This window comes from Colletotrichum phormii (genome assembly GCF_030913505.1).
Source record: "Colletotrichum phormii strain CBS 102054 chromosome Unknown BDP81scaffold_18, whole genome shotgun sequence".
Taxonomy (NCBI): domain Eukaryota; kingdom Fungi; phylum Ascomycota; class Sordariomycetes; order Glomerellales; family Glomerellaceae; genus Colletotrichum; species Colletotrichum phormii.
The window spans coordinates 2840-30490 of NW_026851460.1; the positions used below are offsets into that span (position 1 = coordinate 2840).

Consider the following 27651-nt stretch of genomic DNA (forward strand, 5'->3'; position numbering starts at 1 on the left):
GCGGACGGGAAACCCAACAGTCGGTGCCATTCTTCGCTGATCTGGCGGAAGCGGACCCGACGTTCGTTCGTCTCGAACCCGCCTTCGGTCACCAGCCGTCCGTAGATCAACCCCGCCACCTTGGACCCGTGGCCCGCTTGTAAGTCGTACGGGCTGTCCTCGTCGTCGTCGTCGCTCTCGCTACCGCTGTGGTCGGAGTCGACTTCGCAGAGCAGCTTGGTGTGCGCCGTCGACGCGTTGCGGAAGTACCGCCGCCCGATGGCCGTCGAGATATGCCGCCAGCTGCTGATGTTCAGCTTCTGCCCAAAAGCCAACGCGCTGAGCCGCCCGATGCTGCGTGACAAGCGCGGTGACGTCCAATGTTCTCCGGGGCCTAGCCTCCACCCGTCGTTATCGTCGTCGTCGTCGTCGTCCCCGCCTGCTCCGTCCTGAACCGTCCGTCCGCCCCCCTGCTGCGTCTCGTCCCCCTGTGTGCCTTCCGTCGCCCACAACCCCGCGTCGAACCGGGACCGGTCCCATACGTTAGCCTGGACGTCCTCCCAGAATGGCAGTACGAGCCACAGATAGTACGTCAGCAGAGTCCCGACCTCGCGCGGCAAGAAGCGGTGGATGATCTTGAGTCGCCCTGTCGTGGTGAAGCCTTTGTGCGCCCCCGTCACGACCATGACGAGTCCTCGGTCGCAAAAGATGTTGCGTATGCCTCCGTTACACGTGTTCCGGTGCCGCACCACGAGAAGCTCCCACGCCCGCAACGGGAACCCGCTGCTGATGTGCACGAGAACCGCCAGAAGCTCCAGCGCCTTCTCGACCCGGAGCCCGTATCGATATGCCGGCATGGGGTGCAGCGTCAAGCCGCCGTCGTTCGTGGACGTGACCCACCGGGACCGTAAGCCGTCGTCCTGTACGATCTTCTTGATCACCCATCCTCGGCTGACGCCCCCGTCGCGTTGGAAGAGCTGGTCGACGAGCGAGCGCCCGACCGTTTCGTCCGCCGCGTTGTCCAAGAGCTCGGCCCACGGGATCGCCGGCAGCCCCAGTTCGGCCGCCGACTGTTCGGAGAACGCGCCGAAGAACAGCAAGTCCTTATAGAGCACCGTCTCTAGCTGCCGGACCCCGACTCGCATCATCGCCTGGACGTCAAGAACGCCGAGACGGGTACCTTTATAATAAAGCTCCTCCTTACTCCTATCCCAGCATACCGAGCCGTGCATAGCCGTATTATTCTGTATGGCTATGCCGAAGTTACGGAGCCGGATGATGAACTGCGTCGGCGTCGTCTCCCAGCCCTCGCCCCCGCCGACCATGAACCGCCGGGTCATATCCGATATAAGCGCAAAATGGCTCGGGCTATTATCTTCGGCCTCCTCCTGGCTTTGGCCCTGCCGCATCTTTTGCTTCACCGCCTTAGCTCGCTGGTCCACCGCATGTTTGACGATGCAGAGCCGGGAGATCGCCATGATAGCGGAGAGCTTCGGCGTGAACCCACCGTACCCTTCCCACGCCCCGTCCGCCCGTATGCTGAGAACGGTCAAGAAGCTGACGAGAACGCTGTCGTACTCGGAGTCCTTGGTGAAGTGGTCGAGAACGGAGATGTACAACTCGAGAACGGCCGTCTCGAGCCCGTCGAGAAGCCCGGCGATACCGGGTGCGTCCGGGTCACGGCCGCCCTCGTTCCAAGCCTCGGCCAGATCGTCTGCATGGTCCATCACGGCATTATACGCAGTCTGCTGCCTCGTGCTAAGCTTGAACGGTGGTCGATCCGCCTCGTTATCGAGAGACATGCAGCGTACGAAGTAAGCGAGCAGCTGCTTGACTACGAGTCCGTACCTCCTCTGTGTTTCGGGCTTAAACCGGAAGTGGAACGGCTTCGTCCTCTCTTTCGACAGCTCGGTACGGTTCACTTCGAACAGAGCATTCCAAGTGACCACGCTGGGGGTGATGACGGCCTTGGCGTGGTCGACCAGCCGATCGAATGCCATGTGCACGAACCGCAGTTGGGCGTCGTCGGACTTGTCTGGGTCGTCGGGGTCGACGTCGTATTCCATGGCGATCAAGTCCCTTAAGAAATCCTTTCTCCCGCTGAACGCCTTCAAGTGAAGAGCGGAGCCGAGCCGACGAAGCCACGGGTTGGGCGCGTTGACGTCGTCCTCTTCGTCGATGCGCTCCGCCTCTCGACTTCGGATATCGTCGCCCTTGTTCTGGAACGCCTCGATGGCCCGCTGGAGTCGGACGTGGGGCTCGTCCTCTTGCACCCTTGCTTGTTCAAGACGCAGCCCCCTTGCCACCTCGAACAGCTCGCTCCCGAGTCCGCTTGTGAATAGTCGCTGGTGATGGACGCCCGTCCTCCACGGACTGATACTTCGTTCCTCCTCCGCCGTGGTAGTAGAGCGACGTCCACCCTTGAGTCCCAAGTCCCAGCCATGCTTGACCCTGAGATATTCTCGGATCCGCCGCCGGTCTCTACCTACGTATCGACAGTCGGGCGGTAACGTACTATCTTCGACCACGAACTCGCACCGGAAACCACCTATACCTGGCGGACCTAACGCTGCGATGGCCGGTGCGTCGTCTGGCCTGGATGGTAGACCGTCGTGGACCTCTTGCTGATTACGGAAGATAACATGACCTAACGCCCACGCTTCTATCTCTCTGATCTCCTGACCGCTAAGAGTGTGCGGACTGTTACGAAGATGTACCTTAATTTGTTTCCGTGTAACCGCGGTCTGGCATGTACGGCAGCAGAGAAGCCGTAGTTCTGGTTCGTACACAAAGTAGTCCATTGTAAACACACTCAAAATTGGAAATGCCGTACTTGAATCTTCTAAGCTAGCCATCTATCCTATAGTCGCAGTACTTACTTTCACCCTCTTTATCCTTTGATAACAAATCAAGTTAAATGCCGTTGAATGAGACATGTTGCTACGGCTACTGTTAAACTTTGTAAGTCAAGAATGCGACCTGGTTGGCTGTGACGAGATGGTCCGTGCTTATATACCCTGTCTTTTAACGACCATCAAAAAACCGACCGAAAAGCAGACTGGCTTCAAAGCGACCGTACTTACATATAAACGTATTACTGTTGACATCAATCGGCTCGTAGTTGATCCTTTGACAAGCTTACCTGTTTTGAACTCACCGCGACACGTGTAGCGCCCAGACCGCTAATCGTCGGCAGACGTTGATCCCAATCGTCGCAACCCCCATGACCTGCTAGCGCCGAAATTTCTCCCATACAAATTTAATCGTCGGCAGGCTGTCGACGCAAACAATGACTGTCAGGGCTAAACGCCGCCGCAATACCGAGACTCAGTCACTCCGGCCCAGCCTCGCGGGAAGCCAGCCTAACGCCTTCAATCCGGCTTCCCCATCGGCAAAGGGGCCCCCGATCTCAACTCCAGCTACTGGCAGGACCGCCACTGGGTCTGTCGCGATAGTTAAGAAGACATCCTTGCGGGCCACATAGTGCCTGGCCTCCTCGTCAATAATGTCGTCTCCAGCTTTGAGGGCCCCAGGAAGCAGATCGCGAAAGAGGCTACGGCCTATGTGATCCAAGCCTTAAAGAAGCTCATCAACAAGGAACATGCTCCGACACTGACCCGGAGCTGGGCCGCCGTCACGGCCTCGGCATCAGCCACAGCTCCGGACCTCCACCGGGCTCCGACCCGCCCGCAGGCCAGACCCCAGACAACCCAGTTGAAGGAGGACCTCCGGGTCTTCGCCTGCATCCCGGAGGAGGGCCTGTCAGCTGCCCGAAAGAACGCTCCTTTTGCCCTACGCCAGACAGTCTGCCGGACCTTTGACCTCCAACTGGCAGATATCCCTCACATCTACCACAATGCAACCGGATACTCACTTAGGCCAGCAAACAAGCAGATCCAGCAAGGCCTCCTGGCGAACAGGCGAAAACTAGCGGGCTGCTTAGGAGCTTACAAGATAAGAGACCCCTATAAAGTGGTTTACCTACATCGTCCCACGCTGCCCAGCCAAACTATGGAGCGTTGAGGGGGACGCCCTGGACCCAGCCATCTTGATCGAAGACGAGGTCTTTGCCCAGACAAGGCAGAAGCCTACCCGGACCCGGCAATCCCGCCTTGGGCCGGACCCCATCACAAACGAAGTCTCTTGGGTGATCTCATTCCTGACAGAGGTACAGCCGTTCAGACTATTTAACCAAAGTAGCAGGTCCCAACTCATTCAGAAGAGGAAGACGCTTATCAGACACGACCCTGGCTGTTAGGGCTACCACTCAAAAAGCTACTGCAACCGGCAGCCGCTCTGCAACAACTGCAGCAGACCTTCAGAATCGCACGAGACTGGGCCCTGTATAGCTCAACCTAAGTGCGCATCCCTGCTCTCCCAGACCGGAAGGAGCAGGCCCGGAACAGCACCCAATAGCCTAGGGACCTCCCTCCCTCCGACCGGGATCAACCGCTCGGCTCCAAGCGGCCACGCAAAAGGACACCTTCCGAGAGCTCGATTGTGTGCCTCAGGAACAGGGACACCGATAGTAGCAGCATAAGTGAGGATGAGCCTGAGGACGCCGAGGCCTCTCCCCAGACTAACCGCGCTATCCTACCTCTCTTGAGCAGAAGTCAGAGGGTAGCCCAGAAACCAGGTAACAGCGTTGCTAATGCCTACACCCACCTGGAACTCGACTTGGAGACGTAGGCCGAAGCAGGCCTCTCCACAGGTGCTACACATAGCTTAGTGCAACGTAGGGAAGCAGTCCCCAGCACATACAGCTCTCCTGGAGCTCTGCTGGGCTGAGATGATCGACATTGTACTGGTCCAGGAACCATGGATAGGCTATGTTGACAAAATGCAAATCAACACACGCCTAGGTTTCAATTCCTACGTCCCAGTAGATTTCTGGAGGGACAGGGAAACCAGACCTAGGGTAATGACCTACATACGGAAAGGGACGACATAGCAGACTGGGCAGATTGCCACAGCCTGTCTTTCATTGGCGAGACAGGGACTGCGACCCATGCCCAAGGTCATGTTCTCGACCGTACCTTCTCGAACATTCCCCTCGCACACGCAGTGGTCAGCCCACACCTTCACCCAGGGGCCGATCATCAAGCAATTATCTCAACAATCTCGCTTCAAGAGCTCAGACAACAACAGACAGACAGACCAACCACAGTCACTATCAGTCCCGGACTCAGCTCTGCCCCGGTTTAGAGACCCGCGATGCCCCTCTTCGCCCTGTTGTTGGATAAGGGCCAGCTGTTCCCAAATTTCCCACTGTACTATCTGTCCTGTGTGATTATGCCCTCTGTTGAAGAGTGTTGTCCTCCTGCCTGCTTTCTCGCTTTCGTGTTGCCTTCTAGAATCCTTCTTTTGCGTCTTCCTGCTTAGGCTCTGTCGGTGCTAGGCACCGTATGTGGTTCTGCGTACCTACAGTCTCCCCCCGGCGCTTAGCTTCGTCTGTTTCTCTTGTCCGCATCCTCTCGGACTCGTATGGACCGTTTCTCGGTTGTATCTGTAAGTCCTTTGTTGCCTCCTGCCGGGTTCCTATGTGGCCTCGTGTTTCTTGTCTATTGACCACTATTGCCGTCCACCGCCTTGGCCCAAGCCTATTCCACGAAGCACAATGCTCCACTGACTCCGGCGTGTTCGATTACTAGGTATGGGAGCTCCTGCACAGATTCCGCGGACGTTGTCGCGCGTTGAAGGGACACCAGTCATCTTCACGAAAGGGGCGACAGGGAGCCAATCTGTCTGTAATCTGTAGTATTGTGCGGCATCGATCGTAGTATCGTCGTCCCAGATCATACGAGACCTCATGGACGAGTGTCGTTTCGAATACCTGAGGCTGTCGGATAACAAAACCTCAATCTTCGAGCACCATAACAACGGCTGGAAAAGAACCATTACCCGAGACATCAGACCGATCGAGACAGTCGTCATGAACGAAGAGATAAAGCAGATGCTTCTCAACGACCGTATCGGAGGGGCTACCTACTGTACGGCCGACCTGGAACCGGCAAATCCAGTCTTAGCATGTCTGTTGCGGGCTGCTTCGGACTAGACATATACGTCCTCAGCCTTGCCGAGCCGGCCCTCCGTTGTATGGGTCTCTCGGAGGTGATGAGAACAATCGAGAGAGAAGCGGTGGAAGGCAGGTTCTTCCCGATTGTGGTCTCGCAGATTCTTAGCGACCTGCACGTCTTGGCCGTCTGTTTCAAAGAGACGGAGCGCCATTGCCTGTTGATCTCTGATATGGTGGAGTACTCTCAGATGGTCGAGTCCTTTCGCGTGGAGCAGAATGGTATGCTACGGCCCTGGAAAAATATCCTCCAGGAGGCGCTAAAAGCAATGGAGGAAGCCGGTGAATTTAGCTTTGCGGGAGGACATCGGGAGTTTTGGCAACGGTTGGACCAGCAGATGGCAAAGGTATCGCAGAACGATGAAGCCCTCGAAGTCGTGTTTCGTGACATAGAACGAATGATGCTCCTCGGGCCAGAACAGCTTGCACTGGAAACCCTAACGGAACCCTTAATCTCAACCTTCAGCGAAGCGCCCATGGCGGTAGTCACTGCCACTCAAGTCAAACAAAAGCGCCGGCATCGGAAACAAAACCAGACCAGCAACCCCAATCGACCGAACGAGCAGTCAATCCAAGGATCACTGGGTAGCTCGTCTCCAAGTCACTTGCCGCAAAGCCTCAAGCTTCAGAAATCAGACTTCTTACTATCTTTGCGGAACGGCACCCGACGCACTTTTTCCTGGACCGATTTCCGCACGGCTTTGTGCAGCGTAGGCTTCACGATGGAGCCAGTCGGAGGTTCAGCTTTTCGCTTCGTACTCTTTGAGCCTCTGAGCAAACAGAAATCGTCAATTATTTTTCATAAACCACATGGGAAGTCCAGTGAGGTGGCTCTAAGTCTCGGCCAAGCCCGACAAGTTTGGCTGAAGAGGCTTGAGAGACACTTCGGTCTCAATAAAACCTGACAGCATTGAGGAGCATACTTTTTGAACATTTCATCGTTACTTCTTGCATTGAGTTCTGTAAGATGGCCAATCTCTTCCTGTGAGTCTATGTGCTTGTGTCGTAGGGTATATATGGCGTTAATTGCTGCCCGTAATTAACGGCGTCGTTTTTACGACTGCTTGTGTCGCCAGAAGAGCAGATTTCCACCTGTATGTACCGGTATCGATCATTTAGAGAGCTACGAGCATCAGCTTCCAAGGAATAGGACAGATTGCACGCGATGTGGCAAAAGCTGAGAAGGGACTGATGACACAAGAGAGGATTATTCGGCTATTCTTGAAAAGAAACGAGAAAGCCTATAGTAGTCAGCGAAAAGGGCCTCCCTTTGCTAACTCTCTGGTTTCTTTCCGCACGGACGCATGCCTTCTTGGCATAGACACAGTACAAGCTAACAATGGTATACCGACCCACTGTGGGGCCCCGATGACGACGTTCCCACTCCACCTGAACTAAGTATTCGGAAATGGGTTATGCACGGCATTTCTGGCGCCTCAACCTTTGCTGCCTGCTAGCGGACATCCCAGGCGCCCATTTTATTTTCTACAGTTGTGTGATACATTCAAAGCCCGCTATTTGTCATACTCTCGGATTCCCAGGTTGCTCAATACAAGACTTTAGATGCTGATTAGGCGTTTTGCTATAATTGCGAGCGTAACTATATGATATGTCTCTACATACAGTTAAAATCACAAGACTCCTTAATACACATGGCTCCAAAATAAAGCGAACAAACTGCCTACTCATGATTTTAGACGACATAATCTCAATCTGACCAATAGGAGAGAGTACAGAGTCAGGTGATACCTAAAACGGCTGATGATGCTACATCTAACCGTAACAATACGGAGCCAGTTCTGACCCTTTGGGATGACAAGAAGTAAGCAAGTTCACTTGGGTCCGTGCACGACGAACAGCAGGTAATAGCTCCCGTGTCATCAATGCCGGGGTCTAGGTGGGCAGAAGAGCCCTTTTTGGATCATAAGTCCCGCTATATTGAAGGTGGGGATTGTCATCGGACTTATCGGTCGTTTGAAGCTGACCGTCATCAGATTTAGGTGTTTAGTAAGTGGAGACACCTGAGCCAAAATCTGCTCTTGAGGTATTGCTGCAGTGATCGGCGTGATCAACACCTTGCGATGTGCTGATTCAAGTCAACGACTTCTAAGAGGCCGTTTTGGCTTTTTTCAGCTGGTTAAAATAGAAGTCCGCCGCACTATTGACCAGTCTTGCAGGTAATGGTCCTCTTCGAAACTGTCGACCAGTCGAACACCTACACGATGTCAACGAACCAACTCTTCGGCTCACAACCCCAAAGCCCGTCTCTATTCGACTTTAATGAGCTGGAAGACTCGGGTGGCGACGACTTCTTCTGCCAGAGCGATCTGTCGCTAACCAGGACTTTTCGTCGGCACAACTGGAAAACAACGAATCACACGCCACTAATGCCCCGTACTCAGTTAAGTGGAAGTTAACTGCCAACTGTAAGGGGCTGGCCTCTAGGCTTGCTCAACGTAGTGGTGCCGTCGATTGACTATTCAAGCTGAAGAGGAGAAGGAGGAATTACAGGGGTACGCGTGTGGTCGTGGCATTACACGCCCGGACTCAGCGGTGTACTGCGGCAGAATGGTAGCTCCGGCAGAGCCGGAGATCTCAACCGGGCTCCAGCCCGTGACACCAACAACAGAATGGTCACCAAAGACTCTGAACAGAACGTTCAAGTTCCTCCCGATGTCTTCTGGAGAACCTGTTTGAGAGCAAAGCTGAGGGACGTGCTCGACAGAAAGTTGCCATCAACAAAGACTTTCGAAGCTGTCGACACCAATGTTGTCGTATCCGTCACTGATCGATCACAGCGCGATCTTGTCAAACGATTTGATGAGCTTGATATAGATTGGTCAATGTTGGAAGCGCAACTACAGACGTGGAGCCATTTAACCAGCATAGGGAAAAGTCTAAGAATCGACTTGTCATTCAACTACATGCAGACACGTCTGCCAAGTGAAAGATCAGCTCGACAACGGCCCGCTCGAGGACGGCCATCGGTCTCTGACCAGATGCTGTCCGACCGAGGTCTACAAATCAGCACTGAGAGATCCAGCACTGGTGTGTCGCCAGTTTGGCCAGATGTGTACAACCTGATGCGGTGTACTGGCCCGCCTTGCCGCGTGGGCCCTTACTGCTGGCGCGATGCAACAACCAACAAACACTACAGGCTGAAGACGCACCATCTGAGAACACTCGTCGAGCACGTAGAACAGGGTGGCGAATTGCGGTGCCACGACGATGTGCCCGACTTTCTTCAACAGCAGCTATATGTAGAAGAACAGTAACACCGAAAGCGTCAACGGAGACGGACAAAGTTCTCAGCAGCCAGCAATCTGACCGACCATTCCGACATATCCGTGTCAGAGTCACCCCGGTTTCCTTTTCTCTCGCCGTCAACTTCGACGTCTGCGGCATCCATATCAACCGGCCTCCGCAATTCTCTCGACATCCCAGGTCTGCGCGACGATGCCATGCGCAAGTACTGCGACTGGCAGTGCTCCAAGGTTCGAGATGAGGACCTCAAGCTGGCCTTCAGAACGGCTTGCGATCTGGCTCTCAAGGATGGCCTTGACCTCGAGCTAATACACAAAGACCCAAACACCAGTGTTTTTATTCAAGGCGGGGTAAGAAGGGGAATAGCCGTTAGGTTTGTTAGCGACGTTGAGAACTGGGTTAAATGCTACAGCTACGACTGAGCCTGAGCTTTCGCCGTCGGGCGACCCCCTATAGCACTACGGCTCCTCGATCCTATACCCAGCGTTCCGGCAATAGCTCTCAACACTTATCCTCCTAGCCCCGATAACATCTACGCACCATTATAGGAATTTCCCAAAATCTTGCTGCGGGAGGTCTTTATACTCTGGCCACGTCCTTTTGATGAACGCCTTCAGCTCCGAGAAAAACTCCTCAATCGGATTTAGATCGGGCGAATAAGGCGGAAGATAAAGAAGCTTGACCCCCGCTTCGGAGCACATCTGCGTAAGCCTCTCCGAGTGGCGAATCGACGCATTGTCCATGATAAGAACCGACTTTGGCTCCGGCCATCTTCCGTAGTGGCATAGTAGTTGCGTAATAAAATCCTCGAACACGTCGCTATCAGTTATCCCTTGAAACACGCGTGACAATATGATACCATCCTGGGCGTAGGCGGGTAAAATATGATGCCTGCGTTCACGCCGGAATCGTGCTTTTTGGACAGGCGCTACTCCTCGTGGCGACCATCCAGTGCGCCTGAAGCCAGCTCGTTTATCACATCCGGACTCGTCAATATATACCAGGTGATACGACTTGAAGTCGGAAAGATTATGCAAGTAGCAGTCCCATACTTCATCGTTCCGCTGCTGAGCCACCTGACGAATCGTCTTCTTCGACCAACCTGCCGACGCTAAAGCCTGACTAATGCTGTGCGTCGTAACGAGGACCTCGAACTTGTTCTACAGAAATGTGACCATTTCGTGCTGGTATAGGTACGGCTGTTCGATTAGTTGCGCAAGTAGTGCCTCGAGCATAGGCGGTTTTAGGCTTTGGGGCCGGCCGACCGCGTTCGGAGGCGCCTTGGTCGTCCCAAAGCACCGAAGGTTGGCCTTGATGTGTCGGATGAAGCGGGTACTGCAGCCAGCGATGCGGGCCATCTGGGCGTTAGTGAGAGACCTACTAAGGATCATGTCGTGTATGAGTATGTGCTGGGAGACTGCGAGGTTGGGCGCTATAGTATGGTGATTGAAACCTGCGCTTTCGGAATCACAGCTATGGAACGATGCCGAAAGTGGTTGATAATAGAGGAACAGTTTATTCAGGATTACGTTGGCCAGTCTAGCAGCCTATTGTTCTAGAACATTCTGTGGCCACGATAGCGCCTGATTTGCATAGTCTCAGCTCCACCGCCACGTGACATTATACAAATAAACATGATCGGGACTAGCCACCGTCTGTGCGCGATTTTATCCGTCAGCATCCCCGCAACCCCGCAACAACGTTCAGACTACGATAAACCAGACTACGGCTGCAACAGACGAAACCTTAAGTTTGACTCAACTAGCGTCACAGGGAACAATGACACAAGTTCATCGCATCGGCTTTACACAGCTTCAAGGGAAGAGTGGTACAAGGGAGGAGGGGTCATACCGCGTCAAGTTCGCCACGTTCGCCTGGCCTGACGCCGAACCTCAGCTGACACAAGGCAGCATCATACTTGTCCATGGACTTCGGGGTCACCCCAGACATACGTGGGAGAGTGGTAAAATTGTCAATACGAACGATGACCACGGTCCAACAATAAAGAAGCGTACTGGCCTCAGGTCCTTCTTCAAATCGAAACGGTTGACTCCCGACCCTAGCCCAAGCCAAGCTCAAGATGTCTCATCTCCACCGAGTGTATTCTGGCCGGACGACTTTCTTACGGACGATATACCTGAGGCGAGGATCTGGACATATGGATATGATGCCGATGTTATTGGTGGCGTGTTCCAGGCGAACAACCAGAACAGCGTGTCTCAGCATGGTCGCGACCTCAAAGCAAAGCTCGAACGGGAGATTAATAATAATGTACTAACCTTTCCGCTCCGCAGCGAAGAAGAGCAATGTTCTAATAATAACCTTAGGATCCAATCGTGTTTATCGTGCATAGCCTCGGTGGTATTATCGTCAAAGATGTCAGTACGATTTCACGGACGATGAAGACTAAAGACTAGACTAAAGAGTCGCTACAGATGCTGCATCGTTCCCAGGGCTGTCAAGCTCGGGCGAAACTGATCATCTTCCTGGGCACACCGCATCGTGGCTCCTCCTACTCGGAATGGGGTCAGATCGCTTCGAACCTAGCTCGCTTGGCCCTGCAAGACTCAAATAAGAAAATCATTGAGATGCTGGAGGTAAACAGTGAAGTCCTTGACAACATCCATGAGGAGTTCAAGACGATTGTGCATTCTCACAACATCAAAGTACACTCTTTTCAGGAGGCGCGAGGGATCACGGGCATGAAAGGTTTGCACAACAAGGTAAGAAACATCATTCACTAAACACTTCCAATTCAGCTAAGCTAACTTACGGGTTTCTAGGTAGTGGATAACTTCTCCTCTAAGCTCGATTTGCCTCAATCACTCGAGACAGTCGAAAGCATCAATGCGAACCACATGGAGATGGCTAGGTGCAGCAGTAAAACCGACGAACGATATCGCGCGATTGTGGGTGTTCTGCGACAGGGAGTCTCCGCAATGATAGCGCCAATTGATAGAAAACCGGTTCGTTAGTATTTATCTGCGCTATGGCCATAATAGAGACCGTATTATTGACGCCTTTTTAGATGCAGTACACTACGTCATCCCCTTTGCGAAAAATAAACATTATGTAGAGCGGACTGAGTTATCCGATGTCCAACGAATGCTCTTTGACGACACGCACCAGACAGTTGCCCTAGTAGGCATGGGTGGTTTAGGAAAAACACAACTAGCCTTGAACTTTGCCTACTGGGTTAAGGAGAATAAGCCGACATACTCCGTTTTCTGGATCCCAGCTCTCAGCGTCGCAAGCTTTGAGCAAGTTTACACCGACATAGCGAAAGAGCTTGGCCTTCGTCCGAATACTAAAGGCGAAGACATTAAGACAACTGTTCGACAGTTCCTAAACTCCAAGGAGGCTGGCCGTTGGCTCCTGATCATTGATAATGCCGATGACATGGAACTCTTGTACGGATCAGCAGGCGACCAAGATGGGTTGATTCATCACCTACCGAGAAGCGAAAATGGTATTACGCTATTTACTACGCGCTCAAGAGAACTAGCGTTAGCGGTAGCGAAAAATGCGCTGATTAAACTCCGTGCAATGGACCAAGGCGAAGCCGAGGCTTTATTTAGGAAGTCTATTCTTCGGAAACAACACCTACAGGATCACGACTCCGTAGCGAAATTATTGGATTTCCTCACCTTCCTACCTCTAGCAATCACCCAAGCCTCAGCGTATCTAAATTGGAACGAGAGCGTGCCAATTGCAAGGTATATTCAACTACTACAGGGCACAGAGCAAACCCTGATAAGTACAATGAGTCGGGAATTTCGCGATAGCACCCGGTATCCAAACTCGCCCAATGCGATCGCAACTACATGGTTGGTTTCTTTCGAACAGATTCAGCAAATCGACAGCTATGCCGCTAACCTGCTGTACTTCATTTCACGGATCGAGCCCAAGTCAATACCACGGTCAATTTTGCCTCGCTCTGGCTCCGAAGACAAATTGGATAACGCTATTGGTATATTGGGTTCATACGCATTTCTCGTGGAGCGAGATGAAACCGAAACATTCGATATGCATAGTCTTGTGCACCTGGCGACACGCATCTGGGTGACTAAGCGATCCATCGACGCACAAATTAAGGAGGATGCAGTGGAGCGTATCAAAGAGATATTCCCAACATATAGCTATGGGGACCGTGCTCGTTGGAGGGAGTATATGCCTCATGCGCTGAAGGTTTTGAATGAAAGTACAGAAGTTGAAATGAATAAGAAGCTGCGTCTTTATTCACGAGTTGGGTGGTGTCTGCTAGAAGACGGACGAACCAAAGAGGCTGTGAAGTTACTGAAACAGGCAGTGGAGGTACAAGAGTGCACACTGGACGAAGGGCATCCCCATCGACTCACGTCACAACAAGTACTCGCATCCGCATATCAAGCAGACGGACGAGTAGAAGAGGCGATCAAGCTACTAGAACACGTAGTAGAAGTACGACAGAGCACACTGGACAAAGGGCATCCCCATCGACTCACGTCACAACAAGTACTCGCATCCGCATATCAAGCAGACGGACGAGTAGAAGAGGCGATCAAGCTACTAGAACACGTAGTAGAAGTACGACAGAGCACACTAGACGAAGGGCATCCCGATCGACTCGCGTCACAACAAGTACTCGCATCCGCATATCAAGCAGACGGACGAGTAGAAGAGGCGATCAAGCTACTAGAACACGTAGTAGAAGTACAACAGAGCACACTAGACGAAGGGCATCCCCATCGACTCGCGTCACAACAAGTACTCGCATCCGCATATCAAGCAGACGGACGAGTAGAAGAGGCGATCAAGCTACTAGAACACGTAGTAGAGGTAGAAGCAAGCATACTGGACGAAGGGCATCCCGATCGACTCACGTCACAACAAGTACTCGCATCCGCATATCAAGCAGACGGACGAGTAGAAGAGGCGATCAAGCTACTAGAACACGTAGTAGAAGTACGACAGAGCACACTGGACAAAGGGCATCCCCATCGACTCACGTCACAACACGAACTCGCACGGGCATATCAAGCAGACGGACGAGTAGAAGAGGCGATCAAGCTACTAGAACACGTAGTAGAAGTACGACAGAGCACACTAGACAAAGGGCATCCCGATCGACTCGCGTCACAACAAGTACTCGCATCCGCATATCAAGCAGACGGACGAGTAGAAGAGGCGATCAAGCTACTAGAACACGTAGTAGAAGTACAACAGAGCACACTAGACGAAGGGCATCCCCATCGACTCACGTCACAACACGAACTCGCACGGGCATATCAAGCAGACGGACGAGTAGAAGAGGCGATCAAGCTACTAGAACACGTAGTAGAAGTACGACAGAGCACACTGGACAAAGGGCATCCCCATCGACTCACGTCACAACACGAACTCGCACGGGCATATCAAGCAGACGGACGAGTAGAAGAGGCGATCAAGCTACTAGAGCACGTAGTAGAAGTACAACAGAGCACACTAGACGAAGGGCATCCCCATCGACTCGCGTCACAACAAGTACTCGCATCCGCATATCAAGCAGACGGACGAGTAGAAGAGGCAATCAAGCTACTAGAACACGTAGTAGAGGTAGAAGCAAGCATACTGGACGAAGGGCATCCCGATCGACTCACGTCACAACAAGTACTCGCATCCGCATATCAAGCAGACGGACGAGTAGAAGAGGCGATCAAGCTACTAGAACACGTAGTAGAAGTACAACAGAGCACACTAGACGAAGGGCATCCCCATCGACTCACGTCACAACACGAACTCGCACGGGCATATCAAGCAGACGGACGAGTAGAAGAGGCGATCAAGCTACTAGAACACGTAGTAGAAGTACGACAGAGCACACTAGACGAAGGGCATCCCGATCGACTCGCGTCACAACAAGTACTCGCATCCGCATATCAAGCAGACGGACGAGTAGAAGAGGCGATCAAGCTACTAGAACACGTAGTAGAGGTAGAAGCAAGCATACTGGACGAAGGGCATCCTGATCGACTCACGTCACAACACGAACTCGCACGGGCATATCAAGCAGACGGACGAGTAGAAGAGGCGATCAAGCTACTAGAACACGTAGTAGAGGTAGAAGCAAGCATACTGGACGAAGGGCATCCCGATCGACTCACGTCACAACAAGTACTCGCATCCGCATACCAAGAAGACGGACGAGGCTAGAAGCTTCCCAAGTTGCACATCTAGTAGGTTTAGCGGCTGGTGGATATATAGCATTATTTACTATAGTCAGCCGAAAATAGATCTTTTCCAAGCTGTTAGCCTCCATAGAGAGCATTTAGTCTTTGAACATGCAGCTTATCCCATCGAGTGCTGAATGGCAACAGTACATCCCCCCCCCAATTATTACCCACTTTTCCCCCTCACAACAGCGATACATGACGGTACGTCATTTACCCCTATGGGTTCCTCCCTATTTTCACCACCAAGACCGACATTTTCCTATGTGATGAAACGTCGCGATGACTTCTAGCGATTCCGAGGGGTCGGTACGGTCGTGTATCAACGTCGCCGTACTTCCCGAAGACCTAGCCGCTGCCTGTACTGCTGACTGTACACCCGAGAGATGCGATAATGCGGTCGTACGCCCATATGAGCCCCCATCCCTCGAAAGGGGCAGCGTATTCAACCCCTTCAACGTACCCGAGCGGAAGCCGACAATACGAGAAATAACTCTGTTCCGTGGCAACAGCATATAAGGGTCTCGCGGAAGAGCGCCTCCGCCTGCGTTGCGTGTAATCGGCCAAAGAAGGCGCTTAGCGAAGTCTCAGGAAACTCACGATCCCATAGGAAGAAGACGAGGTCAGGGTGTGAGCAGTGTGGGGTTGCGATTTGTAACTCAGAAGATTGCTGGTACCTATTTCATAACCAGAATATATAGACGGAAGAGGTACTAGAAAACTAGGCCTTTTGATTGGTTGGAAAAAGGCTTGGCTGGTCTCTGAGTGGCTATTACCCCTCACTGGATGTACTGTTGCCATTCAGCACTCGATGGGATATGGTGCGCTGTAGCCGCCGCGAGCCTGCGGGGCAGGCCTTGTTCTTGGTCATGCATGTTGGGTCGTAACACTATAGGATCTCTTAAACGGTACTATAAAGGGTTAATTACTAATCCTATTAGCTTCTAGGCCTTTCTCTATATAACAATGTCGGAACGGCAAGGCTGATAAGGAGCAATGGGCAGGTATCGTGGGCTGGCTGGCGCCTGCCCTGGGCGAAGTGGGACAACCTGCTTAGTCATCACGGCCGGTTAAGGTGGGGCAACCACCCAGGCCGTCCCCACCTACTTCGATCGGCCCCTGCCCACATTGTAAATAGGAAGAAGAACAACAACAGCAATTATCACGTCGATGTCCGTGATTGTTGCCGAAGATACACCCTCATGAGGAAATGTATCACGCCTGTGATACCAACAAATAAACTTCTTTTAAAAGATCTACCTACGGTACTAAGGACTAGGTCTTAACCTAGGCCTAATTAACAAATTTCTCCTAGAGGGATAGACGGTAATAACGGAGCTAGGGAACCAGCGGGAACTAAGGACGGATAGAATAGATAGTAACCTACGGGCAAGATTTGGAGGACGTTAGGAAGAGGCGTGTACTATAAAGTACATGGCTCGAGCCTACGGCCCTCCACGCCATATACCCCTTGGGAGGTCGGCCGCAAGGGCGGCAGCGCCTTCGCCGCCACGGCGTTAAACACAACAACAACAACAACACAACAGTACATCTGCATCAAACTGAGCATGTTCATTCATTATTCAATGATCACACGATTCTTCACTATAACAAGAAGGAAGTCTTTCGAACTGGAAAAATATAATAAATGTGTTTGCCTATGCTCCAGTCTTTGAAGTAGGATTCCTCGACCTATTGGTCGTCACAGAGTGTATGCTATCTTTTGAGGAACTTCCCCTCTTCCACATCTGGAACTCCCTAGCTATGTCGTCGAGCCCGGTATCGACTGGCGATAGTGAAAGTTCCGTTGATGGATCGTCTGAAGTTTTACTGAACTTATCCATCCTACAAGTCGGTTGGTATTCGTCGAAAGGTGTTGCGTCCGTCGTTTTCTTTGGCTTTTTACTAGCCAAAAACCGCAATAGTGGCCGAAGCGCAGGAAGGCTTGCACACAGAATTGCACACGAGACTTCAACGAGAGACCAATTGATAACATCTACGTTGTCCCAGGTAACATCAGATGTGACCGAAAGATGGACCAGATATTTCAATCGGACCATGCTAGTAACGCATCCACTGAGGTACCAATGGAATGGTTAGTCAATTCTTTCCACAAGTCCTGGGAGCTGGTTACGTACAATGACCCTAACCCAAATATCAAACTGAGCCAGAGTTTCTTCTTGGTACTAAGCTGCAGTCGAAGAAGCTCGGGAATTGGGAGGGCAAGAATAGCAATGTCTTCAATGACGCTGAACACTGCACCGGAGTAACCAATTGCTGCAATATTCATGCACTTTCGAGATGGATCATCAAGATCCCAGGTCGATGTGATGGGTGTACATTCGAAGATGACGAGGAAGAGAAATATTGCCGCGTGCAGAATCAAAAATAATATGAAGAGTTGGGTCGTGAGGTAGAACCATCGAGAAGAGAAAAATATTCGCGAGAAAAAGAGGAGCAGTGAGACCTTTGCTAGGATCTGGGCCAAGATATAAAGTTGTTCGCCGATGTAGAACATCTGTATGAGCCTTGTGCTTGCCCAAGGTTCGACATGCCAGTAGTGCAAGCCGAACCCTAGGCTGGTTCCCGATATCTGAATGCCTGTTATCGCAGCGAGAAGGATCTAGCATTATTTTGTTAATCTTCTATCCTCACAGCCTGCTCAATCGTCACTGTCCGTACATACCGTGGCCGCAATGATCATCCAGTCATCCCACCAAAGCCGATGGTCGACCAAGTACCGCGAAACGCATCGAAGTCCGACAACAGTGAAGGCGATTATGGATAGGGCTATTGCCACTGCCCTTGCTTCTTCTCTTCTTGATGGCTTTGGGAAAGTGACACAAAGGTCTGTCTCAACTTGAGCAGCACCTATAACAACATCAATCATCTTTGTGCCCACATTAGAATGGCGTTACACATATCCTTACGCTTTTGGTCCTCGAATGAACACTTGGGACGAACACACGACGACAAGTCTGCTTGAAGTTCAATGTCTGTACAGAGACAGTTGGCGATAGTAGAAACAGAATTCAACTTACAGCCCCCATGCTGGAGACCAGTAAGAAGACAAGGGAGCTGCGAAGATGAGAGAGTTTGTCAGTTATTACACCTCGACTCTAATTCAGGCCCCGAAAATTAAGGTAGAAATAGACCAGGAGATCAAGTTGGAGTTACTCACTACGCATGATGGAATCTGTGATACAAGGCTGGTTAAAGTAGTTTCCGCGCCCCATACGGACGTGAGACAGGGCGAAAGCAAGAGCACGAAAAGGCAATGCTTCGTTCGCCTCATGTTCGCGAATTCATTCCACATGGAATGGAAAACCTTGCGAAACGTGGATCTGAAAGGTAAACGCAGATGGAGGAGGATGGAGGCACAACGTGCCTACCCAAGTGAAGAGGGCATTTTTCTGTACATAAACAGTGAATGAAAATTGGGAGGATGCACTAAGAAGGGATTATGGTGTATGGCGTCCCTCTGAAACGCCGTGCCGGCTGCTAGTGTCTAAGCATCTCTGCACTATTGAGCACTAAATTTGCGCCGTAAGACACCAGCTCGCGTGGCCACAGCCATTTCCGTGTGATGTAGCACATCCATCAGGATAAGAAAAGGGGTTGGCCATGCTGTCTGACAGAGGACATCGCGTCAAACACGTTGCCAGTGTCGAGGCAATGTACGGCAATTGCGCCAAACGCGTCGCTTGCGCGCTCTACCACAGTCCATATCCACGTTAAGGTGAAAGTCAGTTGGGACCGTGGTGGCTACACCTACCTTACGTAAGTTGGCAGAAAACCCCTTGATTCAGACAGATTGTCAAGGTTGTGTTGAAAGTCTGGATAGATGCATTACCCTTCCCGCATTCAGCTTGGTGATGATAAATTGGCATCGACCGTTGTCCTGCTAACCTACCCACTTTGCGGAGCAATTTATCGAGCGCGGGAGAATAATTACGCCGATGGCCTCGTCTGTCTACTTACCATGGCGCTTGTGTCCAGCACCTCATCTTCCGTGTTGTATGATGTATCCTACTCGACACTCGCCCTGGGAGTAGATTTCTGACAAGCTGATCAACAGCTCCTGGGGAACTTGGTTGCGATCCCTGCTCTCCCTGAAAAAAAACAGATAGCCCCGTTGAGTCTGTCACTTGGGCTGCGGGCAAATGAGAGGCAGGATGGCGGAAGAATCTGGCCGGGTTAAGATGTGATGGAAACATGCTACGAAGGACAATACCGTTTGCGCTTAGGGTCGAAGGGATGAGACGGGTATTGGCTAAATATCGATTGGTCATATATTTTCAAGACTGCGAACCTATGAATTCGGTTCCAAAACCTAGCTTTTCTTCTACCCCTACCCTACCAAAGTGCTTATACATGTTATGGAGCGGTTATTGGGAAGCTCCCTGCGCTAGAAAACATAGTGCCCCAAATCTTGCGTTTCTTCAGTCTTTCTGTTAGAAGCAGAGACTAATAGTCCGAATATGGTGCAACTATCGTTGCTGTTGGTTCTTGCCATTCTAGTCATTGCTGCTAGCTATCTCATTAAGTCAAACCCCCCACTTCCTGGCACCCCCCTGTTTCTGGCACCCACAAAAACGCGAAAATCCACCACAACCCAATGCCCACCCCCAACCTCCTTTTATCACAACATTTTCAATTCGCGTCCAAATGGGCTCATCTTTTGCACATACCTTCTTCTATATCTAATGCCTCAATATACCGAAGATCAGCTTCGTCAGGCTCTCGAGGACATCTCAAACGGCAAGAGTCAAAAGAGAGCCTCATTGGAGTATGGGATACCACGATCAACCCTCCAACTACGTCTCCAAGGTGGTCAGACTAGGAAAGTGGCTTTTGCTGACTGGCAGAGGCTGTCTCCTGACCAGGAGAGTAAGCTGGCACAATGGGTTCGCATTCAGGCTTCGCTGGGCCTCGCACCAACGCACCAACAGGTGAAGGAATTCGCAGAGCGAGTTCTGGCTGCTGCTGGGGATACCAAACCACTGGGAAAAGGCTGGATCTATGCCTTTGTGAGAAGGAACCCTATCATTAAGGTTCAGAGAAGTCGTTCTATCGATTCTAGACGCGTTAATGGGGCATCTACTGAGGTCATTAGGAACTGGTTTAAGTTCCTCGCTATCCCTGAGATCAAGGACATCAAACCAGCCAACAGATATAATATGGATGAGACTGGCATCCTCGAGGGTCAGGGAGCTAATGGGTTAGTGCTGGGTATGGCTGAGACGACGTCTGTTCGCAAGAAACAACCTGGGTCGAGGGCATGGTTCTCTATCATTGAGTGTATCTCAGCCTTGGGTAGGGCACTTCGTCCTCTTATCATTTTCAAGGGGAAGACAGTCCAACAGCAGTGGTTTCCATTACATCTCGTTCCATACGATGGGTGGGAGTTCACAGCAACAGATAATGGCTGGACTACAGACTTAACTGCCATTGAATGGTTAGAGAAGGTGTTCATCCCACAGACTATGCCTGAGGCTGAGGGGGAGGCTCGACTGCTGATTGTGGATGGGCATGGGAGTCATACGACGACAGACTTCATGTGGAATTGCTATATTAACAATATCCATTTACTGTTCTTACCACCACACTCCTCTCATGTCCTCCAGCCTCTTGACCAGTCTGTCTTCAGCCCTGTTAAGTCAGCCTATCGGAAGGAGCTCGGTTACTTGTCTCAATGGAACGACTCTACCATTATAGGTAAAAGGAACTTCCTGGACTGTTACCAGAAGGCTCGACTTGCTGGTCTATCAGTCTCGAACATCAGAAGTGGTTGGAAGTGGACTGGTCTACACCCTGTGGCGATGGTTAAGCCCCTGATGAACCCTATGGTACTACCTGAGCCTCCTGCTAAGCCCACCACACCCAAACCAACTAGTCAGGGCAGAAAGCGATGCCATAATGGTCAACAAACTACCCCTGTTAAGCCATGGGATTCTGCCTCCTCTGCAGTGGTCTGGTCGACACCCAGGAAGCTGGCAGAGCTCAGCGGTCAACTGCACTTATACACCCAACTCGACAATGATACCAGCACTCAACGGCTGCTATTCAGGAAGGTGAAAAAAGGCTTCACAGAGCAGGCCTGGCAACTGGCAGCTGCCCAGCAGCAACTAGCTCACCTGAGGGCTCAATTTACCAACGCTGCAGTGAGGAAGAGGAAGACTGTTCAAATCGATCCCAACACGAAGTTCGCGAACATCAGGGATATCCATCGGGCTCAAATCGAAGCGGGTGAAAAGGAGGTTATCACGGCTGAATCCAGCGACTCTGAATGCCCTAGTGAGGCTGGCAGCTGTATTGTAGTGGGTGTGGTTGAGGATCAATAGTTAATAGTAATGAGGAGGTCGGGTTGTGATCCCATCGTTTTTGTGGTGCCAGAAACAGGGGGGTGCCAGGAAGTGGGGGGTTTGACTTACCTTGGGAAAGGTTTAAGGGCCTATGAGGGCTTATCTGGAGCCATGGAGCTGTTGATCATGTTCGCCCTCCGGAAAGCTGAAGAATATTGGTTCATTATCATTCAAGTAACCATCGTCACTTGTAATTCAATAATGTAGGTGCATGTTTCAATAACGTTAGTCACTTGGCTGGCTCTGCTTGTGACAGAAATTGATGATTGCATTACATTAGTCATTCAATATCTGATTAATCTCCTCCCTCGCTTCATCGTTTAAGATGGTAGAGTGATGAACCCCTTGGACATGACTTCCTGGATTCCCTTGAGCCAGACATTTGCCATTTTAACATATCCTCCATCATTTGGATGTCTCGTGTCAGCAAGATCATCGAGAGTTGGGGCATCTGCGCTGCGCATATCAACCATCGCAAACTTGGCGCCGGATTGCTGGAGCTGTGTTGCTAAGGTTGCGTACTGGTCGTTTATTTTGACTCGGCATGCGTCTTGTTCCGGGACTTTGTTGGCAAGAATTGAAGTAAGAATTATAGTAGCTCCGGGACTCTGCTGGTAAATCTTGTTGATCAAGGCTGTGACATTGGCTCCTGCGTCCGGTACCTCTCCACCCTTGTTGCAATTGTTCGTGCCAGCGTCGACTAATACGAGGTTTGGTTTGAGCATAGGAACGGCCTTGTCGGCCGAGGCAGCGATCTGGTCGATTTTGAAGCCACCCGTTGCCTCGACGGCATTGTCGGGGAAGTTGCCATTAGCCCTTGTGCCGACGTAGGTGGCATTCATGCCTTTAGAGACGAGTAAGTCCTGCAGGTCTTTTCGATAACTATTTCCAGTTGAAGATCCAGTGCCGAATGTCACGGAGGCACCCAGCGCCATTATCCGCAGTGGCACGGTCGGCCCTGGCTCTTGTCGTGGAATGTTTGGAGCCGCCATCGCGCCGGCAACGCAAATGGTCATAAGGAAAGGGGGGCGCATCTCCAGACTCCAATTGTATTGACTAGGCGAAGCAAGACGTTGAGTTGAAAATATCAAGCAAATGAGATCCGAATTGATAAAACATTGCTTTTGAGTTTCGAGGCCAGGGCCACGCCTATTATACCTGAAAGTTCCCTGGGTGGAAACTTGGGGTTCGGACGCTCATGGACCCAAGGGTATTTCCGCTGATGTCTGATACTCGCACGGAACCGGAAGCCGTTTCACTCCCGGCTGGCTTGCAACACAGACTTTTTGTTTGCATACTTACTTCTATTACGATTGGCTGTCTCTATGACAATCGACCTAATTCTCCTCGTTGTTGATATTAAATGCGATTCTAGCACTCTGATGAAATACTCGGTTTACAAATCTTCGAGATCAACAGCGTGATGCCTCGGCGATAAGGTGGCCAATTGCCCAAAATGGCTATTGCACATTCGAATGGAGGATGATGACACTTGTCTTGACTCTGTTTTAGGCAGCAAAGGCAGAGTCATCATGTGCAAAATGCTTTCGCATGTTCAAGGGAATGAACGTTGCAGCAGGGATGAAGCCATTCCGATGTGAAGCAAGCCTCAAACAAGCTTTTAGCGTCCGGGTGAGGACACGATTGGCTACAAGGTCCAAATTCTTCTAGGATATTTTGTCTGTGCAATCGTAGTCGGTAAAAGATTGAGATGAATATCAGATGGCAGCCTTGGCATTCGTATTAGCTCTAGGTTGGTTTGCTGGATTGACTAAGATTTAAGTAGGTCCGGCCGTTTAGCGGCAATGTTAGATTTTTGCGATGTGTGGATCTAAGTATCATCAGCACTTACAGGTAGGACTTCTCTTAGCTTGAGAAAACTCCCATAAACTTGGAGAGTCCAGTCAATTTGAAGGCTTTACAGTACAGTATCCTCAACTATTTTGACGTCTGTGTCTCTGTGTCTCCAGGATGCAAAGGAAAAAAGAGGATTCCCACGAGTTTGCATTCCAAACATCCTCACTATTGTAGCATCTTCCACTTGCTATCAAACACTGTCATTTTGAGATAAGCCTGGAAATCTCAGAGCCAATTACTTCAACGAGACGATGCCAATGGTATGTCGGAATATGCCGATACCGCAGACAGCAATTTGAATCCGAAGCGGCAAAGGCAGCGCAACTTGCGGTCAGGGTCCGATGCCGCGTAGTGAGCCGAACGGTGTTCTCTAAGCGCTAGCAGGGACTTACACCCACGGCCAAATCCCGAAAGCGCGTCACAGGCTCAGTCCACGGGTACGGTTCACGGCAATATTCTTACTCGCTACTCAGTGCAACACTGCCACGGTGGAGGACGTGTGCCACTATCATTGACCGCAAGATGTCAAGGTGGGAAAAGTTGCGCCATTTCGGCTTGGACTATCGTATGCGCTGCTGCTCCGGTCTACCCCGCGCTCTCTGCATCGGGGACTGCCCGCTATTACTACGCAAACCAAGCTTGAAGTCCAGGGGTTGAGGGCATTTCGGTGGAGAAGTGGAAATATTTCCCCGGGGAATTCCCGGCTTTTTCGTCTGGTGACCCTGCCGGTGGTCTTCCGAGTTGACCATTGGCTTGCCGCCGTGTTGGCTCATTTCTCATTACCTACACCAGCACGATCATACACACAAAGTTGGCTGATGATGACCGCTGTTACTTTCCGGGTAAAGTCGAGTCAGGAATCCACACTCTGCGGGTGCCCATCGCATCTTGAGAATAGGACCGATTGACCGTTGCCCATCTCGGGCTCTGCCTCACCGACGATGACGTTTCCGGCGCAATTTGCATGATATTCACTCAACCAGCGTACCTAAGTCCAATATCTCAACTCGGTGTCTGCTTGATTCACACTCGCTATATTAAACTCCTTTCCAGCGACTGCATTCCCGATTTCTCGTGGCACTTCAGCAGTCTCTTGTGTTGCCTGTCGATATCTCAACGTTGCAGATCAGCTTCGTGGTCAACGAGAAAATGAAGATTACAGGGTTTTCTCTCGCTGTTGCCCTTGCCAGCTCTTCAGCTGCGGCACAGTCAAACAGCACTGCGCTATCTGAAGTGCCATACTACGGAAGAAGTCCACCGGTGTACCCATCCCGTAGGTTTTCGAGCTTCATTGGTTGAGTCCAAACCATCTAACATGAAGCAGCTATCGGCAATGGCTCCAGCAACGCTGGCTGGGCCGCCGCCTATCGTCACGCAAGGGCCTTGGTCTCCCAGCTCACCGTCGAAGAGAAGGCAAACATCACTCGAGGGTGGACTGGCACATGTGTAGGGAACTCCGGCGAGGTTCCTCGGCTCGGAATCCCAGCACTGTGCTTTGCTGATGCACCCGACGGAATTCGCGGTCAAGAATTTATTTCTGCCTTCCCAACTGGAATCCATGTTGCCGCTACCTTCGACAAAACCCTCCTGTACAAGTATGGTAAGGCGCTAGGTGACGAGTACTACGGGAAGGGTATCAACGTCGCTCTCGGTCCGGCCGCTGGACCTCTTGGAAGGGTTGCTCGTGGTGGTCGCAACTGGGAGGGTTTGTCGAGCGACCCATACCTTGCAGGTGTTGGCATGGGCGCGATTACCCGTGGTATCCAGAATGCCGGTGTCATCGCCACTGCCAAACATTGGCTTTTGAACGAGCAAGAGTATCGCCGTCGAGTATCCGACCTGGGCGAGGCAATCAGTTCGAACGTGGACGACCGAGCACTTCATGAACTTTACGTCTGGCCCTTCATGAACTCTCTCAAGGAGGGTGCCGCCTCCGTTATGTGCTCATACCAAAGATCCAATCACTCTTACGGCTGCCAAAACTCCAAACTCTTAAATGGTATCTTGAAGACTGAGCTTGGCTTCGAGGGTTTTGTTGTTAGCGATTGGGAAGGCCAGATGGGCGGTGTTGCCTCAGCCAACGCTGGCTTGGATCTTGTGATGCCGGATGACGGTTTCTGGGGAGACAAGCTGATCGAGGCTGTCAAGAATGGTTCTGTAACAGAGGATCGACTCTCCGACATGGCCACAAGAATTCTCGCTGGCTATCACTTCCTTCACCAAGAGCACGCTTTCCCTGCTCCGGCTGTGCACTCCAATCTTCAAAAGGCTTACCCCGTCGATGTTCAAGACGACCATGCTTCTTTGATCCGCCAAATCGGAGCGGCTGGCACAGTCTTGGTGAAGAACATCAACCATACGCTTCCGCTTAAGAACCCCAAGTTCCTGTCTATCTATGGCTACGACGCAACAGTCAATGCCATCCCCTGGCAAAACCCCACTCGCTATGGCGGCGGTTACGAAGTTAACTTTGGCTGGGAAACATTCAACGGGACACTGATCACCGGTGGTGGCTCTGGAGGCAGTACTCCTCCATACGTGGTATCGCCGTTCCAGGCAATCCAGGAGCGAATCTCCAAGAACCGAGGCATTCTCCGATGGGACTTCTACTCTGAGAACCCCTCCCCGCCCTACGTCAACTCCGAAGCCTGCCTTGTATTCATCAACGCTTATGCCTCTGAGAGCTTTGATCGCCTAAGCCTCACAGACGAATTTAGCGACAACCTCGTCCAGAACGTAGCCGCAAACTGTTCAAACACTGTGGTCGTGATTCACTCAACTGGTAAGTGGAATGAATAAAGACATTTCATGGGACCCTTTCAAAAGCTAATGGATCTCAGGCATTCGCACTGTTGATGCTTGGATCGAGCACCCCAACGTCACTGCTGTTCTTTTTGCCGGACTGCCTGGCCAGGAGAGCGGTCACAGTCTTGTGGATGTATTGTGGGGTGACATCAATCCCTCTGGCAAGCTGCCTTTTACTGTCGCTCGTCAGGAGTCGGATTATGGGAGCCATCTCAATTCGAGTGCCTCAGATGACTTCTTCCCTGACAGTGACTTCACTGAAGGCCTTTACATCGATTACCGCTATTTCGATGCACACAACATCACTCCTCGCTATGAGTTTGGCTATGGGCTCTCATACACCACTTTCAGCTTTGCTGATTTGTCCGTCGCGCTCACGGCAGACGCTGATACATCAGAATATCCCGACCCTGGTGTGCTAATTGTGCAGGGAGGCCATCCATCACTGTGGGAAAACGTCGCAGTCGCAAGAGTATCTGTCACTAATACCGGCGATGTGGATGGAGCGGAGGTTGCGCAACTATACATCGGGGTTCCGGGCGACGACACACCCATTCGACAGCTTCGAGGCTTCTCCCGTGTCTTCCTCTCTCGTGGGCAGACGCAGTCGGTCGCATTTGAACTCACAAGACGTGATCTGAGCATCTGGGATGTCGAAGCTCAGCAGTGGCGTTTACGTCGGGGAACTTACACTGTATGGTCTGGGTCATCGAGCAGAGATCTCGTTCTGCAAGATACCATTGAAATTCAGTAGCGTGTAGTAGTCAGTTCTCGGGAGAGAGTTGCCAAATATTGAATGACATTTATTATGAAACTGCATCATTACCAATTTCTTTCTCCCCTCATTTTGCCGTTGACAAAGTAGATATGTCAAATTCACACCTTAGATGCTGACAGGTACAGTGCAAAATGATAACTCGAAAGGACGAAGCGTAGTCGAGGAGCCACATGCATGTCTCGTCGCGTGCATATCATCGATGCCACGCCACATGACAAAGACAATAGTCACCATGCGCTGACTAAGGTCGACTCGTTTGTTTTCTTTTCTACCTCTCAATCCTCTCGTCTTTTTCTTGTTTCCCTCACGAGTCACGACAAGCCACTGCAACTGCCCTACAGC

The 27651-nt window shown here is 51.4% G+C and overlaps 7 protein-coding genes across 7 annotated transcripts; 4 read left to right on the forward strand and 3 right to left on the reverse strand.

The window, feature by feature from the left end:
• Positions 1-705: 705 nt before the first annotated feature.
• Positions 706-2780, reverse strand: BDP81DRAFT_452314 (uncharacterized protein; the record flags this gene model as incomplete). The annotated part of the gene is made up of 3 exons (XM_060592732.1): positions 706-1049; positions 1184-2464; positions 2495-2780. The coding sequence occupies 3 exons, from the start codon at positions 2778-2780 to the stop codon at positions 706-708; spliced, it is 1911 nt and encodes a 636-aa protein (XP_060441808.1).
• A 3476-nt stretch (positions 2781-6256) lies between these two features.
• Positions 6257-6970, forward strand: BDP81DRAFT_434428 (uncharacterized protein). Its single transcript, XM_060590963.1, has one exon. The coding sequence runs from the start codon at positions 6277-6279 to the stop codon at positions 6955-6957; it is 681 nt and encodes a 226-aa protein (XP_060441809.1). The 5' UTR covers positions 6257-6276; the 3' UTR covers positions 6958-6970.
• A 1698-nt stretch (positions 6971-8668) lies between these two features.
• BDP81DRAFT_495291 (uncharacterized protein) lies at positions 8669-9798 on the forward strand. Its single transcript, XM_060595401.1, has one exon. The coding sequence runs from the start codon at positions 8683-8685 to the stop codon at positions 9325-9327; it is 645 nt and encodes a 214-aa protein (XP_060441810.1). The 5' UTR covers positions 8669-8682; the 3' UTR covers positions 9328-9798.
• A 1297-nt stretch (positions 9799-11095) lies between these two features.
• Positions 11096-15527, forward strand: BDP81DRAFT_473894 (uncharacterized protein; the record flags this gene model as incomplete). The annotated part of the gene is made up of 6 exons (XM_060594668.1): positions 11096-11587; positions 11644-11694; positions 11770-12039; positions 12100-12286; positions 12345-15268; positions 15395-15527. The coding sequence occupies 6 exons, from the start codon at positions 11096-11098 to the stop codon at positions 15485-15487; spliced, it is 4017 nt and encodes a 1338-aa protein (XP_060441811.1). The 3' UTR covers positions 15488-15527.
• A 1635-nt stretch (positions 15528-17162) lies between these two features.
• Positions 17163-18799, reverse strand: BDP81DRAFT_326760 (uncharacterized protein; the record flags this gene model as incomplete). The annotated part of the gene is made up of 5 exons (XM_060585086.1): positions 17163-17580; positions 17643-18127; positions 18191-18375; positions 18435-18555; positions 18686-18799. 5 exons carry the CDS (start codon positions 18797-18799, stop codon positions 17163-17165), a joined length of 1323 nt encoding a protein of 440 aa, XP_060441812.1.
• Positions 18800-22169: 3370 nt separating this feature from the next.
• Positions 22170-22861, reverse strand: BDP81DRAFT_380166 (GDSL-like Lipase/Acylhydrolase; the record flags this gene model as incomplete). Its single annotated transcript, XM_060586835.1, has 1 exon — positions 22170-22861. The coding sequence occupies one exon, from the start codon at positions 22859-22861 to the stop codon at positions 22190-22192; it is 672 nt and encodes a 223-aa protein (XP_060441813.1). The 3' UTR covers positions 22170-22189.
• A 1682-nt stretch (positions 22862-24543) lies between these two features.
• On the forward strand, positions 24544-27357 carry BDP81DRAFT_380172 (glycosyl hydrolase family 3 N terminal domain-containing protein). Its single transcript, XM_060586836.1, has 3 exons — positions 24544-24999; positions 25051-26508; positions 26567-27357. The coding sequence occupies exons 1-3, from the start codon at positions 24876-24878 to the stop codon at positions 27283-27285; spliced, it is 2301 nt and encodes a 766-aa protein (XP_060441814.1). The 5' UTR covers positions 24544-24875; the 3' UTR covers positions 27286-27357.
• Positions 27358-27651: the final 294 nt, after the last annotated feature.

Excerpts from the sequence above, each read along its gene's own strand:
- BDP81DRAFT_434428 (XM_060590963.1), top strand. The coding sequence starts at position 6,277 with ATGCTACGGCCCTGGAAAAATATCCTCCAGGAGGCGCTAAAAGCAATG.
- BDP81DRAFT_495291 (XM_060595401.1), top strand. The coding sequence starts at position 8,683 with ATGGTCACCAAAGACTCTGAACAGAACGTTCAAGTTCCTCCCGATGTC.
- BDP81DRAFT_380172 (XM_060586836.1), top strand. The coding sequence starts at position 24,876 with ATGAAGATTACAGGGTTTTCTCTCGCTGTTGCCCTTGCCAGCTCTTCA. Across the intron at positions 25,000-25,050 it reads TCCACCGGTGTACCCATCCC|CTATCGGCAATGGCTCCAGC; the intron begins GTAGGTTTTCGA and ends AACATGAAGCAG. Across the intron at positions 26,509-26,566 it reads GGTCGTGATTCACTCAACTG|GCATTCGCACTGTTGATGCT; the intron begins GTAAGTGGAATG and ends AATGGATCTCAG.